Here is a 25,737-nt window from a genome sequence, read left to right on the forward strand (position 1 = left end):
TTTTGGAAGTAATGTAATATTTCAGACAATGTAATTAAACACGTACACAGAAAATACAAGTAAAGTGGTCACATAAAATGGTTTCTCTCTGAAAATGTCTTCATTAAACTTGCACTCACACAATAGTTTTTGGAGAAGTAAAGCAGCGTGTTCTCATTTGTGTTCCATCTTCAGACGTAATTACAGGAGTGGTCATCATGTGGTAAACTGTAAGTTTTAAGGAAGTAGCAGAAACAGTTCATGAAAACTTTGCTGTTATATGCCTGCTCTTGTGAATGGCTGGGACCATTGATCAAAGAAGTAAGTATTTTGCATTGCTTTTACTGGTCTTTTATCATTACACTTCATTGGCATAGATATTGGTGCACCTTTACAAATATTGCAGACAATTTCTGTAAGACAAAACATAGTCTGTGTATGATTATTAGATCACATAACTTAAGGCTACAACACAGGATAAGCTGCTTAGCTTTCTGTAGGCTTTGATTTGCTGCAGCTCTTAATTTGGTTTGGGTTACTAATTTTTCATGAAAATGGGGAACATAAAAAAGATATTTGTGGGTGCATGTTGCTCGTGTATTACTATTTTATATTACTTTACACAATCTTCAATAACAACATACATAGTTTAAATACTGCATTACATGTGAATAATTAATGAAGAGACTAAATGTACAATATATAAAAGTGTATATATGCTCTCTCTCTTTCTCTCTGAAAAGAGCCTGGGTGGGATAGGTTGCTCCCATACTCCAGTCCAGGTCTTACAGGCCTAATAATAGGCAACTGGATATAGCTCAGCAGATGGTGCTGTGCTGGAGCTGGAAAGAAGGAAAATTAAACAGCTGCACTCTCAATTTGTGTTGCTAGTGAATCATTTAATGCTCAGAATTTCTTGACACCATATGACTTGATAAATGCATAAGGTATAGAATAAAGTAGCGTGGGTGCATGACGTTATGACCCTTTGACAGGTCTTTTTCAAACGACGCTGAAAAAGTAAGTGAACATATATCAATAACACGGTATACACGGTGTGACATATATAAAACCAGTATAACATGTTCAAAAGAATTAAGATTAAAAAACTAATACAGACTTTGATAAAATGATATAAGTTGGCAATATTCAGTTAACATACGAAAGGTTACTGAGAAAGGTTAGCTGGAGAGGATGGGGTGGAGGGGGGAGAAAGGGAGGAAAGGAGCTTGCAGAAAAGGAAAGGAGGAGAGCAATCATATAGTACTGACCTTGCTGTAGATTCAATGTGGCCCATGTGGTAATTGTATGCAGGTTGGGTGCTATAGATCAGCTGAAACAGTAAGGGGAATAGATTAGAGCAACAAGGATAAATGGTTAAGGTAGAATGTGCCATATAGTACAGATAAGTAGTTAAGTCCCCAGCTCTGTTGGAAAATGAGGGCACAAGTAATAGGAAGCGTTAGTACACTTACCAATAAGATAGCAGAAGGTGTCCTCGAGCGCATATTGCAGCGCTGTTATGGTGATGTGGAGACATTTGTGGTAGTGGGTGTTTAAATAGGAACCTAGCGGTGAAGTTCTGGTGTATGAAGCCAGAAGTGGCTGCTGTAAAATGAGAGCGAGGCATGGAGTGGCGGCACATGCGCAGTGGGACCTAATGCTGCTGGAGTAGAAGCTTGGTATGAGAGGGAGGCGTGGAATCGCGGCGCATGCACAATGGGACCCAGCGCTGCTGGATGCTGGAGTAGAGGCTTGGTATGAGAGCGAAGCATGAGGTGGCGGCGCATGCGCAGTAGGACCCGGTGCTGCTGGAATGATTCCCTCAAAAATAATAGAGACATTATCATTAAACAAGCAGACAAGGGTGGGGCTATCGTGGTGCTAGATCGCACACAATGTCTGACAGAGATTTCTCACTTACTTTGTGATACATCTACCTATAAAAAAAATCAACAGGGATCCCCTTATTGGCATTAAATCTAAAATTGAACAGACTCTCCGACTCTCCAAAAACACTTAGCACTTAGGACCATTGATAAAAAAAACAGTCACTTTTCTGACTAATCTGCATCCGATTACACCGATTTTCTACATCTTACCAAAGATTCACAAGATATTCGCCAACCCCCCTGGTGGCCCAATCGTGGCTTCAACAGATTCCGTCCTGTCACCCCTATCTATTTTTTTAAAAAGATTCTCACACCCATGATTAAGAGAACCCGTTCATTCATCCTTGACACTGGGCATTTTTTCCAGAAAATTCGTCAAATCTCAAGCATGTCATGGAACAGCTTACTTGTCACCTTTGACATTAACAGTCTTTACACGTCAATCCAACACTACTTAGGCCACTCTGTAGTCCATAACCTTATCACTAAATCAAAACTCTCTTAGAATGCAATGGAACTTTCCATGGAATTACTAAAGGTACCTTCACACTGAGCAACTTTCCAACGAGAACGACAGCGATCCGTGACGTTGCAGCGTCCTGGATAGCGATCTCGTTGTGTTTGACACGCAGCAGCGATCAGGATCCCGCTGTGACATCGCTGGTCGTAGCTAGAAGTCCAGAACTTTATTTGGTCGTCACGTCGGCGTGATTCGTCATGTTTGACAGCAAAAGCAATGATGCCTGCAATGGTTTTTCATGGAGCTAACAACCAGCGAGAACGATAAGTACGTCACTGGATTGCTCCTGCATCGTTCAGCTGTTGCCTGTGTTTGACGTCTCCTAGTGACCTAAACAGCGACACTGCAGCGATCGGCTCATTGTCTATATCGCTGCAGCGTCGCTTAATGTGACGGTACCTTAACTATAGGTCTTCATGACAATTATTTCCTCTTTGGGGATCAATTTTATTTACAAGTATGGGGGACAACAATGGGCTCAAACGTAAACTACTTATCTGTACTAAACGACACATTCTACCTTAGCCATTTATCCTTGTTGCTCTAATCTATTCCCCTTACTGTTTGAGCTGATCTATAGCACCCAACCTGCATACAATTACCACATGGGCCACTTTAAATCTACAGCTAGGTCAGTACTATATGATTGCTCTCTTCCTTTCCCTTTCTGCAAGCTCCTTTCCTCCCTTTTTTCCCCCCCTCGACCCCTTCCTCTCCAACTAACCTTTCTCAGTAACCTTTCGTATGCTAACTGAATATTGCCAACTTATATCATTTTATCAAAGTCTGTATTAATTTTTTTATCTTAATTCTCTTGAACATGTTATTCTGGTTTTAAATATTTCACACCGTGTATACCATGTTATTGATATATGTTCACTTACTTTTTCAGCGTCGTTTGAAAAAGACCTGTCAAAGGGTCGAATCGTCATGCACGCATGCTACTTGATTCCATACCTTATGCATTTATCAAGTTATATGGTGTCAAGAAATTCTGAGCATTAAATGATTCACTAGCAACACAAATCGAGAGTGCAGCTGTTTAATTTTCCTTCTACAATATACTGGTTCAGCTTGCACCTCGTCTTCTACTAGCTATGTGCGCTTCCTTACCTCTTCTGGAGCTGGAAAGAGACCGACCATGGTGGATTTTAGACAGTTTTCTCACGTTAATTTAAATAAACGGCGTGGGGTCCCCCCCATTTCTCACAACCATCCTTGCTAAAGCTGACAGCTGGGGGCTATAATTCTCAGGCTGGTAAGGGGCCATTAATATAGGCCCCGCAGCCTAAAAATAGCCTGCAGCTGCCCAGAAATGGTGCATCTATTAGATGCACAAATTCTGGTGCTTTATCTGGCTCTTCCCACTTGCCCTGTAGTGGTGGCAAGTGAGGTTCATATTTGTGGGGTTGATGTCACCTTTGTATTGTCACATGACATCAAGCCCACAGCTAAGTAATGGAGAGGCATCTATAAGACAGCTAATCCTATAGATATATGGTAAATAAAGACACAGCCAGAATAAAGTATTTTATTAGAAATAAAACATAACACAATTTTCCTTTTTTATTTAAAAATAACAGTCATACTCACCTAACGCCTAATTTCACTGAAGCCCTCGTTCTCCTGTAATAAAACAAAAATAGAAAAACAACAATATCCCTCACCTATCTGTCCTTCTGTCCCATGCCGTAATTCATGTCTGGGGGCTAAATAGTTTTCAACCTGGAGAGTGCCAAGATGTGACTGTCCAGGCTGAGAACCACTGGTGAATGAGCTGCTGCGAGTGCAGCATCATTGACCTTCAGTGACATCATCGAGGTTACCGCCGGTCAGTGGGGCTGCGTTTCCAGTCGGGCTGAACTGTGGTGACCCCAAGACCGTGGGAAAATGCCAGTGATGAGGTCACCGCAGTTCAAGCTCAGTGTCTTCACAGCAGATCACCGTGAGAATTTTCCCCGGCGCCATGTTCAGCAACCGGCGCCAGGGGATAGCGCTTAGTGTAGTGCTTCTTCCCCTGCGTCGATACGTGTCACACGGATAGCATCCATGTGTGTTTGTGTGCACATGTGCAGGACGTTTTGTGGCCCATGCTGATGGTAAAAAATCAACATGTCTACGTGTGGGACACACGGTCTGTGGAAACACACTGACATGTGCACCGACCCATTCATTTGAATAGGTCTACTTGTGACAGTGTCCCCGGTACATGTGAAAGCTGTCACTACACGTACTGAAGACACAGACGTGTGAAAGAGGCTTTAGAGACTGAGAACTGCCTGTGACAGCAAGTTGATGAGACCGTTATTTGTTTTGGCTTACCAAAAAGAAAGGACTGTTTTGTAATTTATTTGTGCTGACGAACGGATGTTTTTCTTTTGGAGCTACAAAGTTTATGAAGGACAACTTTACTTTATTTTGATATTAAACCCTGTGCCTCTGCATGTCTAAGTGGCTACTAGAGAGCTGAAACCCCTACAATATACAGCTCTGGCAAAAATTAAGAGACCACCACATCAAAACCCTGTCATGGGCAGCCCAATCTCCAGACCTGAACACCATTGAAAACCTCTGGTATGTAATCAAGAGGATGATGGATAGTCACAAGCTATCAAACAAAGAAGAAGAAGATGTATCATACTGTATAGACAATGGTGGATGCTTTATACAGTATGGACTATGGGGGGAGTATTATACTGTATGGACCATGGGGGGGTGTATTATACTGTATGGACCATGGGAGGGATGTATTATACTGTATGGACAATGAGGGGGGTGCTTTATACTGCATTGACCATGGGGGGTGTATTACACTGTATGGATTAATGGGGGTGTATTACACTGTATGGACCAATGGGGGTGTATTATTCTGTATGGGCCATGGGGGTGATATATTATACTGTATGGACCATGGGGGGTGCTTTATAAAGTATGAACCATGGGGGAGTGTATTATACTGTATTGACCATGGAGGAAGGTGTATTATACTGTATGACCCATGGGGGGGTGCATTATGCTGAATGGACCATGGGGGATGCATTATGCTGTACGGACCATGTAGGGATGCATTATGCTGTATGGACCATGGGGGAATGCCTTATGCTGTATGGACCATGGGGGGATGCATTATGCTGTGTGGTCCATGTGGGGATGCATTATTCTGTGAGGACCAGAGGGGATGCATTATACTGTATGGACCATGGGGGGATGCATTATGCTGTATGGACCATGGGGGGATGCATTGTGCTATATGGACCATGTGGGGATGCATTTTGTTGAATTGACCATGGGGGATGCATTATACTGTGTGGACCATGGGGGATTGCTGTTGTGAATTCTGTGGCTGAGTTCACTTCTGTGGTCACAAGTGGTATTGCAGTCTCTGGGCTTCCTCCCTCAGGTGTTTTGGTGAGCTCGTTGGCTGCCTTGCTATTTAGCTCCACCTGAGTCTGTCTTCCTTGCTCCTTGTCAATGTTCCAGTGTTGGATCTGAGCTACTGCATCTTTCCTTGGGCCTGCTGCTCTGCTAGATAAGTGCTTCTAGTTTGTTTTCTGTTTTTTCTGTCCAGCTTGCTATTAACTTTTGCTGGAAGCTCTGAGAAGCAAAGGGGTGCACCGCCGTGCTGTTAGTTCGGCACGGTGGGTCTTTTTGCCCCTTTGCGTGGTTTTCGTTTTAGGGTTTTTTGTAGACTGCATAGTTCTCTTTGCTATCCTCGCTCTGTCTAGAATATCGGGCCTCACTTTGCTGAATCTATTTCATTCCTACGTTTGTCTTTTCATCTTGCTAACAGTCATTATATGTGGGGGGCTGCCTATTCCTTTGGGGTATTTCTCTGAGGTAAGTCAGGCTTGTATTTCTATCTTCAGGCTAGTCAGCTCCTCAGGCAGTGCCGAGTTGCATAGGTAGTGATAGGCGCAATCCACTGCTGCTTATAGTTGTGTGAGGATAGATCAGGTACTGCAGTCTACAGAGATTCCACGTCTCAGAGCTCGTCCTATTGTTTTTGGTTATTGCCAGATCTCTGTATGTGCGCTGATTACTGCACGCTGTGTTGCCTGATTGCCAGCCATAACAGTACAAGGAGCCACACCAATGATTCCCAATAGAGGGAAAAAAGAAATCCTGACATCATTTTTTTTTTCTTAGCTCTGTCTTCAGTCTTTTTTTTCCCCTAGACATTAGAGTGCTTCAGGACACAGCTGTGGACATGGATATTCAGGCTCTGTGCTCCTCAATGGATAATCTCGTTGTAAATGTACAAAAGATTCAAGATACTATTGATCAGAAATCGATGCTAGAACCAAGAATTCCGATTCCTGATTTGTTTTTTGGTGACAGAACTAAGTTCCTGAGCTTCAGAAATAATTGTAAGCTATTTTTGGCCTTGAAACCTCATTCTTCTGGTAATCCTATTCAACAGGTTTTGATTATTATTTCTTTTTTGCGCGGCGACCCACAGGACTGGGCGTTTTCTCTTGCACCAGGAGATTCTGCACTGAGTAATGTTGATGCATTTTTCCAGGCGCTGGGATTGCTTTACGATGAGCCTAATTCAGTGGATCAGGCTGAGAAAAATCTGCTGGCTTTATGCCAGGGTCAGGATGATGTAGAAGTATATTGTCAGAAATTTAGGAAGTGGTCAGTACTCACTCTGTGGAATGAATCTGCACTAGCGGCTTTGTTCAGAAAGGGTCTCTCTGAAGCTCTTAAGGATGTAATGGTGGGATTTCCTATGCCTGCTGGTTTGAATGAGTCTATGTCCTTGGCCATTCAGATCGGTCGTCACTTGCGCGAGCGTAAATCTGTGCACCATCTGGCGGTATTGTCTGAGAGTAAACCTGAGCCTATGCAGTGCGACAGGACTATGACTAAAGTAGAACGGCAAGAACACAGACGTCTGAACAGACTGTGTTTCTATTGTGGTGATTCTACTCATGCTATTTCTAATTGTCCTAAACGCACTAGGCGGTTCGATAGCTCTGCCGTTATTGGTACTGTACAGTCCAAATTCCTTTTGTCCATTACCTTAATGTGCTCTTTGTCATCGTATTCTGTCATGGCGTTTGTGGATTCAGGCGCTGCCCTGAATCTGATGGATTTGGATTATGCTAAACGTTGTGGATTTTTCTTGGAGCCTTTGCGGTGTCCTATTCCATTGAGAGGAATTGATGCTACACCTTTGGCCAAGAATAAGCCTCAGTACTGGGCCCAGCTGACCATGTGCATGGCTCCTGCACATCAGGAAGTTATTCGCTTTCTGGTACTGCATAATTTGCATGATGTGGTCGTGTTGGGGTTGCCATGGCTACAAACCCATAATCCAGTATTGGATTGGAACTCTATGTCGGTAACCAGCTGGGGTTGTCAGGGAGTACATGGTGATGTTCCATTTTTGTCTATTTCGTCATCCATTCCTTCTGACATCCCAGAGTTCTTGTCGGACTTTCAGGATGTATTTGAAGAGTCCAAGTCTGATGCCCTACCTCCGCATAGGAATTGTGATTGTGCTATCGATTTGATTCCTGGTAGTAAATTCCCTAAGGGTCGTTTATTTAATTTGTCCGTACCTGAACACACCGCTATGCGCAGTTATGTGAAGGAGTCCCTGGAGAAGGGACATATTCGCCCATCGTCGTCACCATTGGGAGCAGGGTTCTTTTTTGTAGCCAAGAAGGATGGTTCGCTAAGACCGTGTATTGATTACCGCCTTCTTAATAAGATCACTGTTAAGTTTCAGTATCCCTTGCCATTGATTTCTGACTTGTTTGCTCGGATTAAGGGGGCTAGTTGGTTTACTAAGATTGATCTTCGTGGTGCGTATAATCTGGTGAGAATCAGGCAGGGAGATGAATGGAAAACGGCATTTAATACGCCCGAGGGTCATTTTGAGTATCTGGTGATGCCGTTCGGACTTGCCAATGCTCCATCTGTTTTTCAGTCTTTTATGCATGACATTTTCCGTGAGTATCTGGATAAATTCTTGATTGTTTACTTGGATGACATTTTGATCTTCTCAGATGATTGGGAGTCTCATGTGAAGCAAGTCAGAATGGTTTTCCAGGTACTGCGTGCTAATTCCTTGTTCGTGAAGGGATCAAAGTGTCTCTTCGGTGTGCAGAAAGTTTCATTTTTGGGGTTCATCTTTTCCCCTTCTACTATCGAGATGGATCCGGTTAAGGTTCAGGCCATCCAGGATTGGACTCAGCCGACATCTCTAAAAAGTCTGCAGAAATTCCTGGGCTTTGCTAATTTTTATCGTCGCTTCATCTGTAATTTTTCTAGCATTGCCAGACCATTGACCGATTTGACCAAGAAGGGTGCTGATTTGGTTAATTGGTCTTCTGCTGCCGTGGAAGCTTTTCAGGAGTTGAAGCATCGTTTTTGCTGTGCCCCTGTGTTGTGTCAACCTGATGTTTCTCTTCCGTTCCAGGTCGAGGTTGATGCTTCTGAGATTGGTGCAGGGGCGGTTTTGTCACAGAGAGGTTCTGGTTGCTCAGTGTTCAAACCATGTGCTTTCTTTTCCAGGAAATTTTCTGCTGCTGAGCGTAATTATGATGTGGGCAACCGAGAGTTGCTGGCCATGAAGTGGGCATTCGAGGAGTGGCGTCATTGGCTTGAGGGTGCTAAGCATCGCGTGGTGGTTTTGACTGATCATAAGAACCTTACTTATCTTGAGTCTGCCAAGCGCTTGAATCCTAGACAGGCCCGTTGGTCGTTATTTTTTGCTCGTTTTGATTTTGTGATTTCATACCTTCCGGGCTCTAAAAATGTGAAGGCGGATGCTCTGTCTAGGAGTTTTGTGCCCGACTCTCCGGGGTTATCTGAGCCGGCGAGTATCCTCAAGGAAGGAGTCATTGTGTCTGCCATCTCCCCTGATTTGCGGAGAGTGTTGCAGAAATTTCAGGCTAATAAACCTGATCGTTGTCCGGCCGAGAAACTGTTCGTCCCTGATAGGTGGACTAGTAAAGTTATCTCTGAACTTCATTGTTCGGTGCTGGCCGGTCATCCAGGAATCTTTGGTACCAGGGAGTTGGTTGCTAGATCCTTCTGGTGGCCATCTCTGTCATGGGATGTGCGTGCTTTTGTGCAGTCCTGTGGAATTTGTGCTAGGGCTAAGCCCTGCTGTTCACGTGCCAGTGGGTTGCTTTTGCCCTTGCCGGTCCCGAAGAGGCCTTGGACACATATTTCGATGGATTTCATTTCTGACCTTCCCGTTTCTCAAAAAATGTCGGTCATTTGGGTGGTCTGTGATCGCTTTTCTAAAATGGTCCATCTGGTGCCCTTGGTTAAATTGCCTTCCTCCTCTGATTTGGTGCCTTTGTTCTTCCAGCATGTGGTTCGTTTACATGGCATTCCTGAGAATATTGTTTCTGACAGAGGTTCCCAGTTTGTCTCGAGGTTCTGGCGAGCCTTTTGTGGTAGGATGGGCATTGACCTATCTTTCTCCTCGGCCTTCCATCCTCAGACTAATGGCCAGACCGAACGAACCAATCAGACCTTGGAAACATATCTGAGATGTTTTGTTTCCGCTGACCAGGATGATTGGGTGTCATTTTTGCCGTTGGCTGAGTTCGCCCTTAATAATCGGGCCAGCTCGGCTACCTTGGTCTCTCCATTTTTCTGCAATTCTGGGTTCCATCCTCGTTTCTCTTCAGGACAGGTTGAGTCTTCGGACTGTCCTGGTGTGGATTCTGTGGTGGACAGGTTGCAGCAGATCTGGACTCAGGTAGTGGACAATTTGACCTTGTCCCAGGAGAAGGCTCAGCTTTTCGCTAATCGCAGACGCCGTGTGGGACCCCGACTTCGTGTTGGGGATCTGGTTTGGTTATCTTCTCGTCATATTCCTATGAAGGTTTCCTCTCCTAAATTTAAACCTCGTTTTATTGGTCCGTATAGGATTTCTGAGATTCTCAATCCGGTGTCTTTTCGTTTGACCCTCCCAGACTCCTTTTCCATACATAATGTATTCCATAGGTCGTTGTTGAGGAGATACGTGGCACCTATGGTTCCATCTGTGGAGCCTCCTGCCCCTGTTTTGGTGGAGGGGGAATTGGAGTATATTGTGGAGAAGATTTTGGATTCTCGTGTCTCTAGACGGAAACTCCAGTATCTGGTCAAATGGAAGGGTTATGCTCAGGAAGATAATTCCTGGGTTTTTGCCTCTGATGTCCATGCCCCAGAACTTGTTCGTGCCTTTCATGTGGCTCATCCTGGTCGGCCTGGGGGTTCTGGTGAGGGTTCGGTGACCCCTCCTCAAGGGGGGGGTACTGTTGTGAATTCTGTGGCTGAGTTCACTTCTGTGGTCACAAGTGGTATTGCAGTCTCTGGGCTTCCTCCCTCAGGTGTTTTGGTGAGCTCGTTGGCTGCCTTGCTATTTAGCTCCACCTGAGTCTGTCTTCCTTGCTCCTTGTCAATGTTCCAGTGTTGGATCTGAGCTACTGCATCTTTCCTTGGGCCTGCTGCTCTGCTAGATAAGTGCTTCTAGTTTGTTTTCTGTTTTTTCTGTCCAGCTTGCTATTAACTTTTGCTGGAAGCTCTGAGAAGCAAAGGGGTGCACCGCCGTGCTGTTAGTTCGGCACGGTGGGTCTTTTTGCCCCTTTGCGTGGTTTTCGTTTTAGGGTTTTTTGTAGACTGCATAGTTCTCTTTGCTATCCTCGCTCTGTCTAGAATATCGGGCCTCACTTTGCTGAATCTATTTCATTCCTACGTTTGTCTTTTCATCTTGCTAACAGTCATTATATGTGGGGGGCTGCCTATTCCTTTGGGGTATTTCTCTGAGGTAAGTCAGGCTTGTATTTCTATCTTCAGGCTAGTCAGCTCCTCAGGCAGTGCCGAGTTGCATAGGTAGTGATAGGCGCAATCCACTGCTGCTTATAGTTGTGTGAGGATAGATCAGGTACTGCAGTCTACAGAGATTCCACGTCTCAGAGCTCGTCCTATTGTTTTTGGTTATTGCCAGATCTCTGTATGTGCGCTGATTACTGCACCCTGTGTTGCCTGATTGCCAGCCATAACAGATTGCATTATGCTGTATGGACCATGAGGGGATGCATTTTGCTGTGAGGACCAGGGGGTGCATTATACTGTATGGACCATGAGTGGATGCATTATGATGTGAGTATCAGGAGGGGGGGATTATGCTGTATGGACCATGAGGGGACTCATTATACTGTATGGACCATGGGGGATGCATTATACTGTATGGACCATGGGGGATGCATTATACTGTATGGACCATGGAGGGATGCATTGTACTGTATGGGACATGGGGGATGCATTGTACTGTATGTGACATGGGGTGCATTATGCTGTATGGAGGACTATGTGGGGCTATTAAAATATTTGGAGGCTTATGTGGAAGTCTTTAAACTGTATGCAAACTATTACACAGTGCGAAAGTTTGTGCAGGGTCCATTATACTATGTAGAGGCAATATACAGTGTGAATAGGTGTGGGGCCATTATACTACATGGAGGGCTGTGTGGGAGTCATAGATGGGGGAGCATAGTGTGTTGGGGTTGCCATACTTTTCTGGGTTAGTTGCAGGGTGGGGTACAGTAGCGTCATCATACTGTGTGTGGCGGGTACTGTGGAGGAATTAGTGTTTGTGGGGCACTTTTGTTGACATCATACTTTACAAGTGCAATGAAAGGTAAATCTAGGGATTTATTAGGAGGACAATTAGAGGGCACACAGTACCAAACAATAGGTGCAGTAATAGAGACACATATGGCAGCAGTGGCTCAGCATTGGGGTATCAGCAGACCTCGTCCTCCTCACCCACCGCCCATGTCCAGCCACTAGCACATCCTTGCAGAAACCCCCGCACACCTAGACATTCACAGACTATCAGAATCTCTTCTACTTCTGTCCTCCATATCTTCACTCCAAGACACGGACAGTGCAACCGCTTTCTATAACGCTACCCTCACATCAGCCATAGACTCAATCACCCCTCTAAAGGTACCGTCACACATAACGATATCGTTAACGATATCGTTGCTTTTTGTGACGTAGCAACGATATCGTTAAGGAAATCGTTATGTGTGACAGCGACCAACGATCAGGCCCCTGCTGGGAGATCGTTGGTCGCTGAGGAAAGTCCAGAACTTTATTTCGTCGCTGGACTTCCCGCTGACATCGCTGGATCGGCGTGTGTGACACCGATCCAGCGATGTCTTCACTGGTAACCAGGGTAAACATCGGGTTACTAAGCGCAGGGCCGCGCTTAGTAACCCGATGTTTACCCTGGTTACCAGCGTAAACGTTAAAAAAACAAACACTAAATACTTACCTTCAGCTGTCTGTCCCCGGCGCAGTGCTTCTCTGCACTCCTCCTGCATCCTGTGTCAGCGCCAGCCAGCTGGAAAGCACAGCGGTGACGTCACCGCTCTGCTTTCCGGCTGACCGGCGCTGACAGTGCAGAGGAAAGCAGAGCGCCGGAGGACAGACAGCTGAAGGTAAGTATGTAGTGTTTGTTTTTTTAACGTTTACGCTGGTAACCAGGGTAAACATCGGGTTACTAAGCGCGGCCCTGCGCTTAGTAACCCGATGTTTACCCTGGTTACCGGGGACCTCGGGATCGTTGGTCGCTGGAGAGCTGTCTGTGTGACAGCTCTCCAGCGACCAAACAGCGACGCTGCAGCGATCGACATCGTTGTCGGTATCGCTGCAGCATCGCTTAGTGTGACGGTACCTTAATTCATGGCAAAGTGTAACAAATCAATAAGCAATTCTGGCACAACAACCTCACTAAAAAAACTTCGACAAGCACCCAGGTTCAAGGAGCGGTGTTGGAAGAAAACATGCCTGCCAGACGACTTCACCGCTTTCAAACAAGCTACACTTGCCTTCAAATTATCCCTAAGCAGACCTATTTCACAAACCTTGTATCTTCATTATCCTACCCCCTCAAAAAACTGCTCAACACATTCAACTCTCTCCTATGCCCACCATTGCCTCCTCAAACTCCTCTAATCTCTGCCGAGGACTTTGCCACCTACTTCAAAAATAAGATCGACCAAACAAGGCAAACCTTTACTGTTCCACCACCCCAACCACTCCATATACCAGACCTCTGCCCTTTTCTTTATAACCTCCCTCTCGAACATCACTGAAGGAGAGCTTACTCACTTCCTTTCTAAATCACACCTCACCACCTGTGCACTTGACCCCATCACTTCCCATCTGCTCCCCAACCTCACTAACATGCTTATTCCAGTCCTAACCCATCTCTTCAACCTATCCCTATCTTCTGGTACCTTCCCCTCTGCCTTCAAACATGCCCCCATCACACCCATCCTCAAAAAACCTAACCTTGACCCAACTGCTAAGCCCAGCTATCGCCCCATATCACTGCTCCCGTTTTTTCCAAACTTCTTGAGCAGCATGTCCATGCTCAACTTTCCTCCCATCTACCTCTTGACAACCTCCAATCTGGCTTCTGCCACCACCACTCCACCGAAACTGCCCTGACCAAAATTACTAATGACTCACAGCCAAAGCTAACAGACAGTTCTCCATCCTCCTCCTTCTTGACCTGACCTCTGCCTTCGACACAGTCGACCACTGCCTACTGTTACAGATTCTTTCTTCCTTTGGCATCAAAGACCTTGCCCTGTCCTGGATTGCCTCATACCTTTCCCACTCCTCCACTACCTCCTCATCCCGCCCTCTCTATGTTGGAGTCCCTCAAGGCTCTGTCCTGGTGCCCCTACTCTTTTCCTTCTATACCCTTGGCCTAGGACAACTCATAAAGTCCCATGGCTTCCAGTACTACCTGTATGCAGATGACATTCAGATCTACCTCTCTGGCCCAGATGTCACCTCTCTGCTATCCAGAATCCTGGAGCGTCTATCAGCCATATCCTCCTTCTTTACCTCTCGCATCCTAAAACTCAATGTAGACAAAACCGAACAGATCATCTTTACTCCATCTCGCGTATCTCCCCTACCCGACCTATCTATTATGCTAAATGGCATCATGCACTCTCCTGCATCTTAAATCCACTGCCTCGGAGTAACTATCTACTCTGCTCTGTCCTTCAAACCGCACTTCCAAACACTTGCCACCTCCTGTCACCTCCAACTCAAAAATATTTCCAGAATCCGTCCCTTCCTCAGCCCTCAATCTACTAAAACTCTTGTGCATGTCCTCAACATCTACTGCCTTGATTACTGCAACACCCTCCTCTGTGGTCTCCCCGCTAACTCTCTTGCACCACTCCAGTCTGTCCTCAACTCTGCTGCCCAACTAATCCACCTCTCTCCTCACTACTCCCCTGCTTCTCCCCTCTGCAAATCCCTCCACTGGCTCCCAATTCCCCAACAAATCCAGATCAAACTACTAACACTGACCTACAAAGCCATCCACAGCCTGTCCCCTCCCTATATCTCTAAACTAATCTCCAAATATCTTCCCTCACGTAATCTTCGATCCTCCCAAGACCTCCTACTCTCCTCCACACTTATTTGTTCCTCACACAACGACCTCCAAGATTTCTATCGAATATCCCCCATCCTCTGAAATTCCATGCCTCAACTCGTCCGATTATCCACCAGACGGAACGTCAAAACCCATCTCTTCAAGAAAGCTTACAGCCTGCAATAACCATTCTGCTTCCTCACCACCACCAGAGCTGTTGCACCATCGACCTTCTGTCTCTTCCCCATTATCCCATAGAATGTAAGTCCGCAAGAACATGGTCCTCTCCCCTCTGTACCAGTCTGTCATCGTAAATTTGTTTGCTGTAAACAATATCTATAAGTTTGTATGTTACCCCTTCACATGTACAGCACCATGGAATTCATGTACTTTATAAATAAATAAAAATAATAATAATATTTCAAAGTATACAACCGCAATGGTATGATACGCAATATTGAACACTTCTTGATCCAGGGTGTATCTTTCATAAAATGAGTATTCACTAACGTAGGCTGAGCCCGTCTCTAAAAATGGAAATTGGTAAGAGGAGTACACAGGCAGCATAGCTTTGTTCAGCGGAGGAGGACAACTGTAATGAGAGGCTCACACAGTTACTAGGCCCAAGTAAGTAAGTAGGCTAAATGCAGTTCAAAAGTTGTAAGAGGAGTACACAGGTGGCATTGCTTTGTTCAGTGGACTACAACTGTAATAAGTGGCTCAGACAGACTGAGTAGGCCTAAAATAAAAAAGTAGGCTAAATGCAGTTCAAAATTGCTAGCAGGAGTACACAGGCGGCATAGCTTTGTTCAGCGGAAGAGGACAACTGTTATGAGAGGCTCACACAGTTACTAGGCCCAAGTAAGTAAGTAGGCTACATGCAGTTCAAAATTGGTAAGAGGAGTACACAGGTGGCATTGTTTTGTTCAGTGGAGGACAACTGTAATAAGTGGCTCAAACAGACTGAGTAGGCCTAAAATAAAAAAGTAGGCTAAATGCAGTTCAAAATAGGTAAGAGGAGTACACAGGCGACATTGCTTTTTTCAGTGGAGGACTACTGTAGTAAGTGGCTCACACAGTTAGTAGTCCAAAATAATAAAGTGGGCTAAATGTCAGCCCAAAAAATGTTCATAAATAAACTGGTGGCATAGCTAGGTACAGGGGTGGGCTCCTCTGCTGAGCAGTAGACAGTGGTAGTTGGCGCAAAGTATTAACTGGTCTAAATGGAGGCCAAGGCCCCTGTATATATTTACTATCATCTATCATTTCAACAAATTTGTATTGGCAGTGCCATTGAAGGATTTAACAGCACAGATTACACAGTGGTGGAGCAGGGAGAGGTAAGTTTTGCAAGTGGTAGAGCACTGTTCGAGCTGGGGGGGAACACTCTCTCATGGGCGGCGGTACTGGCACAGGGCCCCTCATATTACGACGGTGTGTCTGATGTTGGTTGTGCACCACCACCATCAGAGACACTTCATTGTACTATGAGGGACCCTGTGCCAGTGCCGTCGCACAAGAGTGGGCACACCCACCTGTCCAGGCAAACGGAACTCGCACGGCTGCTTGCGCCAAGTGGTGACCACTGCTCTGTGGAGGGAGTCAGCCCATTTAGGGAGGTATAACAATGGCCTATGGTGGACATTCAGCAGCTGCAAATGGAGGAATTGGAGCAGTCAGTAAGAGGAGGCCAAAAGCAAGACATTTTTAAGGCAAGCTACTTGTCAGCAGGGGAAGGTGGGGCAAAATAATTTGAAATCCATGATTGGTTCATTTTAATGAAGGTTAGATCATCAATATTTCGGGTAGCCAGATGTGTCCTTTTTTTGGTCAGTATTGAACCAGCAGCACTGAAGACTCTTTCTGATAGCACACTAGCAGCTGGCCAAGCGAGCTCCTGTAATGCATATTCTGCCAATTCAGGCCAGGTGTCTATTTTAGATGCCCAGTTATCAAAGGGGAATGACCTGTGAGGGAGAACATCGATAAGGGAGGAGAAATAGTTGGTAACCATACTGGACAAATGCTGTCTCCTGTCACTTTGAATTGATGCAGCAGTACCTGTCGTGTCTGCGGTCATTGCGAAATAACTCCACAACCTGGTCATAAAACCCCTCTGTCCAACGCCACTTCGGATTTGTGCACCTCTAACACCTCTGCCATGTTGCCCCCTACAGCTCGTGTGAGAACTATCACCACCTCTGTGTGCTTGGAATGCCTGAACCAAACGGTCTACAAGAGTTGCTTGTTTGGTAGCCAATATTTGCTCCAGGTTCTCATGTGGCATGATATTTTGTAATTTTCCTTTTTATCGTAGATCCAGGAGGCAGGCCAACGAGTAATCGTCATCAGACATCATTTTGATAATGCGGGGGTCCCGTTTTAGGATACGCAAGGCATACTCTGCCATGTGGGCCAATGTTCCAGGTCTCAATTCACTGCTTGTGCTGGGTTGAGGAGCACTTTCTTGCAAATCAACATCACTTGTGGCCCGCAAAAACACTGTACCTGACCTTGCAATGCCACCAGTTTCTATTGCCCCCTGAGAAGCATCCTCCTCCCATAAATATTCATCCCCATCATCCTCCTCCTCCTCTTCATCCGCCACCTCGTCCAGGAGAGTTCCCTGACCAGACAATGGCTGACTGTCATCAAGGCTTCCCTCATCCTCGGCTGCAGACGCCTGCTCCTTGATGTGCGTCAAACTTTGCATCAGCAGACGCATTAGTGGGATGCTCATGCTTATGATGGCGTCGTCTGCACTTACTAGCTGTGTGCATTCCTCAAAACACTGAAGGACTTGACAGAGGTCTTGGAGCTTCGACCACTGCACACCAGACAACTCCATGTCTGCCATCCAACTGCCTGCCCGTGTATGTGTATCCTCCCACAAATAAATGACAGCACGCCTCTGTTCGCACAGCCTCTGAAGCATGTGCAGTGTGGAGTTCCACCTTGTTGCAATGTCGATTATTAGGCAGTGCTGGGGAAGATTCAGCGATCGTTGATGGTTCTGCATACGGCTGGAGTGTACGGGTGACCGGCAGATGTGCGAGCAAAGTCGTCGCACCTTCAGGAGCAGGGCTGGTAACTCCGGATAATTTTTCAGGAAGCACTGCACCACCAGGTTCAAGGTGTGAGCCAGGCAAGGAATGTGTTTCAGTTCTGAAAGGGCTATGGCAGCCATAAAATTCCTTCCGTTATCACTAACTACCTTGCCTGCCTCAAGACGTACACTGCCCAGCCATGACTGAGTTTCTTGCTGCAAGTACTCGGCCAGTACTTCCACAGTGTGTCTGTTGTCGCCCAAACACTTCATTTGTAGCACAGCCTGCTGACGCTTACCACTAGCTGTTCCATAATGGGACACCTCGTGTGCAACACTGGCAGCTGCGGATGGAGTGGTTGTGCGACTGTGCTCTGTGGATGAGCTTTCACTTCTGGAGGAGGAGGGGTGGCGAACGCCTACAGCAAACTGTTTCCTAGACCATGGGCTAGGCAGAACTGTCCAACTATGGCTGTCCCCTGTGGACCCTGCATCCACAACATTAACCAGTGTGCCGTGATGGACACGTAACGTCCCTGGCCATGCCTACTGGTCCATGCATCTGTTGTGAGGTGCACCTTTCTACTGACTGATTGCCTCAGTGCATGGGCAATGCGGTCTTTGACATGCTGGTGGAGGGCTGGGATGGCTTTTCTCGCAAAGAAGTGTCAACTGGGTAGGTTATAGCGTGGTACTGCATAGGGCATCAGGGCTTTGAAAGCTTTGCTTTCAACCAACCGGTAGGGCATCATCTCTAACGAGATTAGTCTAGCAATGTGGGCGTTCAAACCCTGTGTACGCGGATGACAGGATGAGTACTTTCTTTTCCTAATGAGAGTCTCTTGTAGGGTGAGCTGGACTGGAGAGCTGCATATGGTGGAACTAGCGGGGGTGGTGGTGGACATGGCAGATTGAGAGAGGGTTGGTGATTGTATTCTTGATGTTGGCCTACCTACAGTGTTTCCTACCAAGAACCTTGTGATTCCCTGACTGCTTTGGTCTTGCGACGATTCCTCCACATTTGCTTCTGGTGGTGTCCTAACCGGTGGCCTTACTGTGAGGGAAGCAATGTAGCGTTGCTGACTACCTTCATTCTGAGCAGGTGCACCAACGGTACTGGACGCTTGTTAGTTAGTCCAGGCTTGCAAGTGCATGCTGGTTAAATGGCTACGCATGCACGTTGTATTTAAATTTAGGAGATTCTTCCCTCTGCTAAAGGTCTTTGAGCACTTGTTACAGATAACTTTGCACTGATCATTCGGATCTTGGTTAAAAAATTCCCTCACTGCACTCTTTCTACTATGGATTACCGTTGAAGGCATTGCACGCTGTGCTACTTTCACCGGATGGCCACGCTGTCCTAAAACTGTTTTTGGTTTTGACAAACATTTTGGCCAGATACGGGCCTGCCAGATGAAAGCTGTTGCAATGTAGATGGCTGCTGCAGATCATCCTCCTCCGCTTCTGAGCTACTGGCAGCGGCACCCTCTTCCCCCAATGGCTGCCGATCTGGGTCAACAACTGGGTCATCTATTACCTCCTCTTCAATTTCATGTGCACCTTCCTCTGGGTCACCGTGTAAGGTGCTATAGCGTTCGTGACAGGGCACCATAGTCTCATCAGGGTCAGATTCTGGCTCAGTACACTGCGAGGGCAATGTAGTGATCTGAGTCAATGGAACAGCATAATAATCTAGCTGTGGCTGTGCATCTGTGCACTCCATGTCTGATTTATCTTGTAATGGGCTTTTAACAATTTCCCTCTCTAACCAAGGCACGGTATGTGTAAAGAGCTCCATGGAGTAAACTGTAGTTTCGCCTGCCGCATCCTTCACTTTTGGTTTGGGTGAAGAACACAAGGAAGCAACTTGTTCCTGACCGGGAGCATCCACTAACAACTCGCTGCTTTTAGATTTCGAACCTTCTGAAGACGAGGCGAAAGCTAGAGGCTGAGTCAGCAAGGAAAGCCAAAACGTTTTCCTGCTGCTCCGGCTTTAAAACCTGTTTTCCTACTCCCAGATAAGGGAGCCTTCGAGGCCTTGTTTAGCCAGACGATGAAGCTGGCTCAACATCTCGAGCCTTTAGTGCTATTTTGCTTTTCCCACTACCACCAAATGCTCCGCCACCACCACCACCACCATCAGTACCAGCTGGCAACGCCTGCCCACGGCCTCTTCCTCCAGACTTCCTCATTTTTGGAAAAATCTAACCAAAATAACAACCGTTATATGGTACTGTGAGACAAGGTAGAAGGTGTATATAAACTTGTGGAGAATTTAAATTTCCCTTTTTTTTGAGGGGGAGACTGCAACAAAGCTCAGGCGTAGTTTATTACACTACACAACGTAAGTGGCAGAACGTGGCTGGAAGATGTACGACAAACTAACAGAACTGTGACGTAGATCCACTTAGTGCCAATTTAAATCTCCCTTTTATTTGCGGGAGACTGCAACAAAACTCAGGCCCAGTGTATTACACTACACAATGTAAGTGTCAGAACGTGGCTGGAAGATGTACGACAAACTAACCGAACTGTGACGTAGATCCACTTAGTGCCAATTTAAATCTCCCTTTTATTTGCGGGAGACTGCAACAAATCTCAGGCCCAGTGTATTACACTACACAATGTAAGTGGCAGAACGTGGCTGGAAGATGTACGACAAACTAATAGAATTGTGACGTAGATCCACTTAGTGCCAATTTAAATCTCCCTTTTATTTGGGGGAGACTACAACAAAACTCAGGCCCAGTGTATTACACTACACAATGTAAGTGGCAGAACGTGGCTGGAAGATGTACGACAAACTAATAGAATTGTGACGTAGATTCACTTAGTGCCAATTTAAATCTCCCTTTTATTTGGGGGAGACTGCAACAAAACTCAGGCCCAGTGTATTACACTACACAATGTAAGTGGCAGGATGTGGCTGGAAGATGTATGACAAACTAACAGAACTGTGACATAGATCCACTTAGTGCCAATTTAAATCTCCCTTTTATTTGGGGGAGACTGCAACAAAACTCAGGCGTAGTGTATTACACTACACAATGTAAGTGGCAGAACGTGGCTGGCAGATATATAAAAAAATACAAGGGCTGTAGTACAATTTCAATCTCCCTACAATGATCTCAGGAGAAGTATGGCAGCAATAAAAAGGACTGCTGCACACAAAAGTGTGGACAAAGAAACAAGAGAACTGTGCAGAAAGGAGCAAGAGGATTTTTGCTTTTAAAAAAGCAGTTGGTTTGCACAGCGGCGTACAAACCTTATAGGCAGCCTAATAAGCTACAGAGCTGATGCACAAAAAAATAAACTCCACTGTCCCTGCAAAGAAAAGGTGGTGTTGGACAGTGGAAATCGCTACAGCACAAGCAGTTTGGGGGTTAATCTTCCCTCCGTAACTATATCCCTTCTTCTGATGAAGCTGCAGCAACCTCTCCCTATGCTAAGATCGGCAGAAGTAAGATGGCGGTCGGCGTGCACGCCCCTTTATAGCCCCTGTGACGCTGCAGAAAGCAAGCCAATCACTGTAATGCCCTTCTCTATGATGGTGGGGACCGAGACCTATGTCATCACGCTGCCCACACTCTGCGTCCTCCTTCATTAGATGAGAAATGGCGCTGAAAGCGTCATACAAAACATGACTTTGGTGCGAAGATCGCCGACCTCATGGCCGATCCCACACTAGGATCGGGTCGGGTTTCACGAAACCCGACTTTGCCGAAAGTCGGCGACTTTTGAATTTGTCCGATTCGTTTCGCTCAACCCTAGTTTTGGGTAGTCAGGATTTGGACCCATCGGTTACCTAAGCCCCATGATATGTTTGAAAAAGCCAGGATTGGGACCCACCAGTCATCTGGCTCCAAGGAAATGTTTTGTACCTCAATGGACTGTCAGCTTCCTAAACTTGTCGTTACCTCCTCACATTGCGTGCCACTTTCAGTAAAGTATTGCCACACTGTTTTACCCACAGCCTGTATTTTCTGAGTAGTATTATGCCATGGTAAAAGGAGATTGGGCATTTGGTGGAATGAGCCCTGGTCCATGCAGTTTCGGCTAGTGGACTAGGGCACCCACTGACCCGTTTCTCCACGAATAGCATTTGCATACCAGTAGCGTACATTAGGTTATGAAGAGATAGCTCAATAGTAATCTTTAGTAGTCAATAATAATAATAATCTTTATTTATATAGCGCCAACATATTCCGCAGCGCTTTACAGTTTAACAGTCAATAAGGCTGGTTTCACATTGGCGTTTTTTCGGGTGCGTTTTTGCGGTAAAAAACGCAAAAAAACGCATGGTGAAAAAACGCATGTAAACGCGTGTAAACGCTGCGTTTTTTTGACGCATGCGTTTTTGCATGTGGTGAAAAAAATGCGGCTTTTTGATGCGTTTACATGCGTTTTTACATGCGTTTGCGTTTTTTACACGCATGCTGAGAAATGTGTGACAGTTGCCAATCATCAAAATAAAGTTAGAAACCCACTATAAACAGAAATAGTTAGGGGTAGGTGTAGGGTTAGGGGTAGGGATCATAACCCTAACCCTAACCCTAAAGGGATCCTACCCCTAACCCTACCCCTAACCCTAACCCTAAGGGATCCTACCTCTAACCCTACCCCTAACCCTACCCCTAACCCTAACCCTACCCCTGACCCTAAGGGATCCTAACCCTAACCCTAACCCTAATTTCTTTATGGTTAGGGTTAGGGGTAGGGTTAGGGTTAGGGTTAGGATCCCTTAGGGTTAGGGGTAGGGTTAGGGTTAGGGGTAGGGTTAGGGGTAGGGTTAGGGGTAGGGTTAGGGTTAGGATCCCTTAGGGTTAGGGGTAGGGTTAGGGGTAGGGTTAGGGTTAGGATCCCTTAGGGTTAGGGGTAGGGTTAGGGGTAGGGTTAGGATCCCTTAGGGTTAGGGTTAGAGGTAGGGTTAGGGTTAGGGGTAGGGTTAGGGGTAGGGTTAGGTTCCCTTTATCACCTTTATGTTGGGGGGTGGCATATCAGTGTGTTTTCTGGTTTTTTAATAAAAAAACGCATGCGTTTTTTACCGCAAAAACGCATGCACCAAAAAACGCATGCGTCCCCATTGAGTCCAATGTATTTTTTGACCCAAAAAAAACGCATGAAAACGCATGCGTTTTTTTTTTGGTCCAAAAAACGCTTCTAAAAATACTACAAGTAGCATTTCAGAAAATGAACGCATGCAGTAAAAAAAAGCATGCGTCAAAAAACGCGACCAAACGCGTACACAAAAAAACGCATGCGTTTTCAATGTTAAATATAGGAAAAAAAAACACATGCGTTTTTTAAAAAAAAAAACGCTGCAGACAAAAACGCAAGTGTGAAACCACCCTTAAAGATATGTAAGTACTGAATATAATAGTGAGGTTTGTTTTGTCTGAGTCTCATTTTTCTAAGAAGATTGTACTTTTTGCCTTTTTTCTCTCTCTTTTACTGTAATATTTAACATGAGTACACTACTTTTGTTGGGCATAGTAACAAAAATTTATACTGATAATATTTTGTTTTTCTTATAGACATGATGATGAACACAGTAAACGCGACCAACGAGACACTCTGTTTCATACCACGTGATGTTGCAACTGGCATCCTGATCGGTCTCTACATTGCAGTACTTATTGGTGGGACAATTGGAATCATTATAATGGTATTGCTCTTATGTAGAACCAACACTCGTTCTGTGACCATCACTGTAATCATCAACCTGCTGGTAATTCATGGCATCTTTATCCTGACTGTTCCCTTTCGGATAACCTATTACATTCAGAATCAATGGATATTTTCATTTGAGTTTTGCAGGTTCATAAGCTCTATGATACATATCCACATGTATCTCTCATTTACATTTTACGTTGCTTTGCTCTTAATCAGATATATAAGTTACTTCAAGCAGAGAGACAAGATTGAGTTCTACAGAAAAATGCACTCTGTGGTGGCCAGTGCCGCTGTATGGGTTATTTTATTGTTAGTTGTTTTGCCTGTGTTTATCCTCCAATACGGTACAGATAAAAACAAATATAATTCTGACCAGTGTTTTTCTTTCCATAAAGAAATTGAGAGACGTTTTGTATTTGTCTTAAACTATATTGTAGTTGCCGTTATGTTCCTTGTTGTATGTATTCTTCTAATTGTGCAAATTTTCATCATTGTGAAGATCTTGAGGAAACTGAAACGTTCAGCGTTAGATCATCAAGAGTTCTGGGTTCAGCTAAAAAGTTTATTTTTCATTTTGGTCATGATCACTTGCTTCTTTCCCTATCACATGTTCCGGATTTATTACTTAAAACATGCCACTGAATGTTTCTATTACAATGAAATTTTTCTAGGTATAACAGCACTTAGCTGTTTGGATCTACTGTCATTTGCGGTACAAACCTATTTCCAAAAAGTGTGTAAGCACATGACATGCTGAACAAAATGTCCATGAAAGATTCTATGTTGATGTTACATCAGTGCAATCAGTTGACAACATAACTTTGGCCAATTTCCTGTTTTCTTGAAAACTGAGTTTCTTGTAAACATCTGACATAGAGTTTTACCTAGTAAAAATGAAGATAATAAGTAAAATGTAGAAAGTTATACACCTTTAATATAACAAGTACTGCTAAATCTAAGCTTGCATATTAGATGAAAAGTTCCATTAAGCTGGAATCATTCATGTCGCCTTTGGGGAAATTTTTCATGTCATTTTGTTAATGCAAACACAGTAGATACAAAAAAGGAGAAGCATCAATCTATTCTTTATACGTTTCACCTTTTGGATCTTTTTCTGGTTTCGGCTGACAAAACGGCATGAAAACTGTTATAAAAACTAGATATGTGTTTCCAACTTCGGGGCTCTACTTGTAAAAACTACAATGAATTTAAAATGTACATTTTTTCATAGTGTTTTTTACAAGCATTTAAGCATTTTATAGTGTTTCTTGTAAGATCCGAAATATTGCTTTTTTTTGGGTGTTTTATATAGTCTAGGGAAATGAGTAATTCATAGAACCAACAAAAAATGCAAAAAATGACTATATATATATATATATACTAGATTGTGGCCCGATTCTAACGCATCGGGTATTCTAGAATATGCATGTCCCCGTAGTATATGGACAATGATGATTCCAGAATTTGCGGCAGACTGTGCTGTCGCTGATTGTTCGAGGAAACCTTTATGACATCATCGTTGCCATGGCAACCATTATGACATCTACGTCGATACTGTGCCCATCGCTGAATCAGAAACGTGGGATTTCTACGTCCTTTATGACATCATCGTCGCTGTGCCCGTTGCTGATTGGTCGAGGTATTGGTATATATATATACTAGATTGTGGCCCGATTCTAACGCATCAGGTATTCTAGAATTTGCATGTCCCCGTAGTATATGGACAATGATGATTCCAGAATTCGCGGCAGACTGTGCCCGTCGCTGATTGGTCGAGGCAACCTTTATGACATCATCATCGCCATGGCAACGATTATGACATCTACGTCGATACTGTGCCCGTCGCTGAATCAGAGACGCGGGATGTCTATGTCCTTTATGACATCATCGTCGCTGTGCCCGTTGCTGATTGGTCGAGGCCTGGCGGCCTCGACCAATCAGAGACGTGGGATTTCTACGTCGATGCTGTGCCGGTCTCTGATTGGTTGAGGCCTGGCGGCCTCGACCAATCAGAGAGGCGGGATTTCCAGGACAGACAGACAGACAGAAAGACAGACAGACAGACAGAAAGACAGACAGACGGAAAAACCCTTAGACAATTATATATATAGATATATCTATATATATATATATATATATATATATATATATATATATATATATTGTGCCTAAAATACAGAGGAAATGTGACATCTTTAACATT

The 25,737-nt window shown here is 44.9% G+C and overlaps 1 protein-coding gene across 1 annotated transcript; it reads left to right on the forward strand.

The window, feature by feature from the left end:
- Window positions 1–242: 242 nt before the first annotated feature.
- LOC138643620 (probable G-protein coupled receptor 141) lies at window positions 243–25,316 on the forward strand. The gene is made up of 2 exons (XM_069732479.1): window positions 243–300; window positions 23,396–25,316. The coding sequence occupies exons 1-2, from the start codon at window positions 276–278 to the stop codon at window positions 24,289–24,291; spliced, it is 921 nt and encodes a 306-aa protein (XP_069588580.1). The 5' UTR covers window positions 243–275; the 3' UTR covers window positions 24,292–25,316.
- Window positions 25,317–25,737: the final 421 nt, after the last annotated feature.

The sequence above is a fragment of the Ranitomeya imitator genome, chromosome 6 (assembly GCF_032444005.1).
Source record: "Ranitomeya imitator isolate aRanImi1 chromosome 6, aRanImi1.pri, whole genome shotgun sequence".
Classification (NCBI taxonomy): domain Eukaryota; kingdom Metazoa; phylum Chordata; class Amphibia; order Anura; family Dendrobatidae; genus Ranitomeya; species Ranitomeya imitator.